A 4,458-nucleotide genomic window follows, 5' to 3' on the forward strand; every position below is an offset into this window, starting at 1 on the left:
ACAAATCAAGAGCTCTTCTTTACTAGCACATCCATTGCCTTTTATGAAATTTGCATGTACCTTTAAATCTGTTAGGTTTATAAATGTTGCATTTTTATACTGATACATCATTTTGTAGATTTATGCTATGATTTTGTTTTTTGTTGAATTTAATGTTGATTTACTTGATCACTGGTAATCCCACCATCAGTATTTTCCTTAATTTTACATCTTGAATGTTGCTCTTGCCAGTACATATACACAAGAGCTTTGCGTAAACTGGAAATCAACAGCGTTCCAACTATAATTGTGTTAGCTAAGAGCAATACACTCACCAAGACTCCTGAGAAAACAGGAGTAATTAGAGTCAAGGAATATCACCAGAGTCTGATTATTCAGACTGATGGCAATGTGGGAACAAAAGGTACGACCCTCGGGCCCCTAAGCTCAAATAATACATTATCAGTGCTTTCAACAGCCAACGGCCAATGAAGTGTATTGCCTACTTTAATGCTCAGAGGAGTTGGCTACTTTTTTCCTAATCCTGTTCCCAGATCTCTTGAGGGCGGCTTTGTCCTTGAGAGATCTGGGAACAAGATTGCTTTTCCCCCAAAATTGAAGTAATAGAAAGTTAGATTCATAAAATTCCACTCTACTCAAACCAGCTGCCTATCCCAGAGGCTGTCTTCTTCAAATCTATTGAAACACTTATGTTTTGATAGTTACCTTTCGTAGCCATCTGGCTACAGTTGTGTAAGGGACAGACAGTGTTTACACTTATCCACTGGATATCATTATTCATTCTTTGAACAACCTGGGCCTTATTATGCAATTTGGTTATTATTAAGAAATTACGTGAAATGTTTTACTTGCAATAAGGTACAGTTGAACTTTGATTACCCAGACTTCTCAATTATGCCAACTTAATATTTCTATTCAATCACTAAAGTAAAGATTAAATGTTGTGGCATAGTTTTTATAAATTACTTTCAAGTTATTAGCAGATTGTACATGTGTTTGCTACACTGTGAAGCTGATTTCAGATAAATTTTAGGTATCCTTTACATTTTTCATAGATGGCCAAAATTTTAAATATATAGTAGCTCTTTAGTTCAGTCCATTTCTTACTCAAATGTTATTGCAAATTTACAAAAATAAAATCAAGTGAAGTAAATTGATTTGCCATTACATTGAAATTGGTTCTTTTTGAGAAAAATGATGAATGCTCTAACTGACCCATCAACTCATCATGTTTTTCAGCATTTATGCATTACTTTGATAACCCTGGAGGACTAATACCATCATGGCTCATAAATTGGGCTGCAAAGGTTTGTACCGTTTGAAATGATGTGATTACTCCTACATGTATGTTTGAGTCATGTGACGTGTTGTTACATTCTCCAAGAAAATGGGGAAAGGAATGTCAAAATGTAGTACATGATACCTCACTCAGGTCCAGGTGGTTAACCATATTATTATCCAGCTCCAAGTGGGCGGAGACCAGAGATGAACAAACATAAATATTTCCAACCACTATTTTAAATCAGGGTTAACAATTAACAGCACTCTGTGATTATAGATCATGCTATATATAGCACTGTCAGGTTAGCCTAGCTTGATTCTCTGACAGTGCAATGTCAGGGGTCACTCACCCTAACTTCCTCTTCCCATATCTAAACCTATTAATTCCAGTGAAAAATTCCTTGTACAGAGCAGATTGTCAAAAGTCTAACAATCCAACAAGAAGCTAACTTTGCCTGAACAATTGTTTTGCTCATGCAGTTCATTAACATACTGTTTATAACCACTGTTGTATTATTTCTTTGATTTTTAGACTGGAGTGCCATCATTCATGAATTCAATGAGAAGTGCCTGTTTAGGTTATGAAGAATATATTTCATCAAAGAAGACATAACAATTTACCATACTTTTGAAGAACAGACAAGTTTTTAAAATTTTAGATAATAGATTTAAGCCAGCAGTATCATTCATTTGTTGGTCTAGAGTGGGATCTTGCAGGTGAGGGTAACACTTGCACGACCTGAACGACATTCAACTGTATTTCAACCAACTCTGAAAATGTCTTCAGCTCAGGATATTAGAATGTCACTCACTGACAACATTTTTTTATGACTATCCTCTGCATCCAGGCAATCACTCGATATAAATTACCTAAATTGTAATTTTAATAAATATTTTTAAATGATCATCTTGCAGGTCAGAATTTTTATAATTCTGACTACTGTACATGTAGTTTAAGATTTGCTTGATGTATGATCAGCTCTCCTCTTTTCTATACATTTACAGAAATAGAAATCAACAGCATTTGGTTTTATAATCAGGTTGTTTCAAATGTATAAACAAAATCAAGGTGTTTTAAATAAAAACCTCAGAATTTTTACATTGCAACATTTGCTGCACTGTCATGTGTTATCTACAGTACATGTATGATAATTATCATTACTTTTGATGACACCTTTTCTTCATGTCATCAAACTCTTGAAAATCTGCAAAATTGAATGTTTTCTGCCCCGGTAGTGGGGGACTCCAATAGGAAAGGGGCAGGGATACTCGTCAGAATTTTTGAACAAAGCCCCTAAAAGAGAACAATCTAGACCTGGCTTAAGCTTTTTTTAACCCCTAGAAAAGATACCAAAATACTAAAAATAGAATTTCTATTTGTATATTTCTTTGAGTGCAACCCTTAAAGAGACCTTCACAGAGTTTTGTCAGGAACACCCTAAGTGAGACCAAACATCTACAAATATTTACACCCCTTATAAAGCAAGACAACAAAAATCCTGCCCCTTTCATATGACAGTCCTGGGGGGGGGGGAGAGAGGTTGTAATAATGAGCAATCATCAAAGCTTCTTAATGTACCCACTGGACTTATTTTATAAGGGATCCACACCTGTAAGTTGTAGAGATGCTATACAAGTGTATTGCCACTCAGTTAACTGCCCACTTGTTATGAGGGTCCTGTGTGTTTTAATCTACTTAATCCCATGCTTTTCAGTAACAACTTATCCAATATGCAGCAATACACATGAACCATTACAAGTCCAAGAGTTTCTTAGCATGATTGTTTGTATACCGGTATGTTATAATTCCGAAGGACTACAAGACATCTGGAAGTGGTGTAAGTGAATCCACAAAGACCTCAGTGGAAGCATACCACTTCGCCTAACTATTTACAACAAGATTGATACCCCTTGTGTGTAACATCTTGGGAGGATTGACTCTGACATGAGTTGTACAGAACATATCATGCATTACTAGCTTCTTTCTGTTGAATCTGATGGAGTGGTTATCTCTTGATGCAGTGCATACAGTTGATGTAGTTGTTCTTCATTTACACTTGCTAACTGTCCTTCTGTTAGTTGGCTTCCAAAACCCATCCCTTCTTTTTGCTGTCTCTCTAACAAATCAGCATACATCTGAAGAAAGAGGGGCACAAAATTAATGTTAGGAACATTGCCTCTCAAATATTTTTCCAATAGTGGCAAGGTTGCTCAACATTAGGATTTCCCCAAAGACCATCCCATCAAACTCGCTCAACATTGGAAAATTGATAGTAAGATCATATCTTGAACAGTGAAAATGAAATAATAACAGATTCTCCAAAGACATCAAGCTAAGGACTGGTGAAAACAATGTTAACTGCAATATTTTGGCTGGCTATTACCAGACATTGTCAGAGGTTTATTGGAAAAAATTACAATTTTATGTGGTTTATAATTTAAAACAATTGAAATTAAATAAATAAATAATATTTATTTATTGTGATTGCTTTCAATAAACCTGATGGAGGGTGATAGCGGCCAGTTGAAATTTTGTGGTTTAGCCTTTACAGGATGGTTTTTCAGTCCTTGCAGTAGTCTTTACATAATATTGTTTCCATTTTAGGGATGGACCATTAAAACCATTAAACTTAACTCAACAACCTCCTTTGCCCCCCCCCCCCCCCCCTACCCCACTTCCCCTTTAATCATGGGCATCCTAATCAACCGCCCTGAAATGATGCCTATGCAACATAACAGATACCCCGATGTTACCTTAATATTTGCAGTTTGCATGGCTTTATCTTGTTGCCCAAAATAAAGCCGAACATAATCTGCAATTTAGCATTGATTTTCTTTCCTTTTAAACGAAATAACATATTGCCTATTGGATCGTGATTTCAAGCTTACTTTCCATTCTTGAATGAACTCTGTTCTCTGTTCTTGAGTAGCATTTTTGTGCCTCCTAAACTCATCCTTTAAATACTGATCTCCTAAAGCTTTGGAAGTGAGAGGAAGGTTCCTATGAAGCTTGAGGATACGACGATAAAGTCTCAAAGCCGGATTCATATTACATAATCAGAAAAGCACAAAATGTATCGCAGCCTTGGTACTGAAGAGGCGCAAATTCTGCCAGGCGCACTGCTCGCGTCCAGTCTCTCGCCGTTGTTTACTTTCGTACAGTGCCAAGAAATGAAA

The 4,458-nt window shown here is 36.2% G+C and overlaps 2 protein-coding genes and 1 long non-coding RNA gene across 3 annotated transcripts in view; 2 read left to right on the forward strand and 1 right to left on the reverse strand.

Moving 5' to 3' along the window:
• Window positions 1-1,952, forward strand: part of LOC144659499 (phosphatidylcholine transfer protein-like) — a 24,476-nt gene extending 22,524 nt beyond the window's left edge. Inside the window, exons 4-6 of the mRNA XM_078519951.1 lie at window positions 232-403; window positions 1,240-1,307; window positions 1,814-1,952. Of these exons, the coding sequence (XP_078376077.1) occupies window positions 232-403; window positions 1,240-1,307; window positions 1,814-1,894 (321 nt within the window). The 3' untranslated portion in view covers window positions 1,895-1,952. The remainder of the gene's footprint in view (window positions 1-231; window positions 404-1,239; window positions 1,308-1,813) is intronic.
• The window catches only part of LOC144659509 (uncharacterized), a 152,684-nt gene that overhangs the window by 55,616 nt on the left and 92,610 nt on the right, over window positions 1-4,458 (forward strand). The window lies entirely within an intron of this gene.
• Window positions 3,138-4,370, reverse strand: LOC144659503 (succinate dehydrogenase assembly factor 3, mitochondrial-like). Its single transcript, XM_078519955.1, has 2 exons — window positions 4,171-4,370; window positions 3,138-3,417 (listed from the first exon to the last, which is right to left on the reverse strand). The coding sequence occupies exons 1-2, from the start codon at window positions 4,327-4,329 to the stop codon at window positions 3,256-3,258; spliced, it is 321 nt and encodes a 106-aa protein (XP_078376081.1). The 5' UTR covers window positions 4,330-4,370; the 3' UTR covers window positions 3,138-3,255.

This window comes from Oculina patagonica, chromosome 7 (assembly GCF_052425735.1).
Source record: "Oculina patagonica isolate OP01 chromosome 7, crgOcupat, whole genome shotgun sequence".
Classification (NCBI taxonomy): Eukaryota; Metazoa; Cnidaria; class Anthozoa; order Scleractinia; family Oculinidae; genus Oculina; species Oculina patagonica.

Bases quoted from the DNA above. Each gene is read 5' to 3' on its own strand.
- LOC144659503 (XM_078519955.1), bottom strand. From the start codon at position 4,329: ATGAATCCGGCTTTGAGACTTTATCGTCGTATCCTCAAGCTTCATAGG. The intron at 3,418-4,170 runs GTAAGCTTGAAA...CTCTTTCTTCAG, and splicing joins AGTTCATTCAAGAATGGAAA to ATGTATGCTGATTTGTTAGA.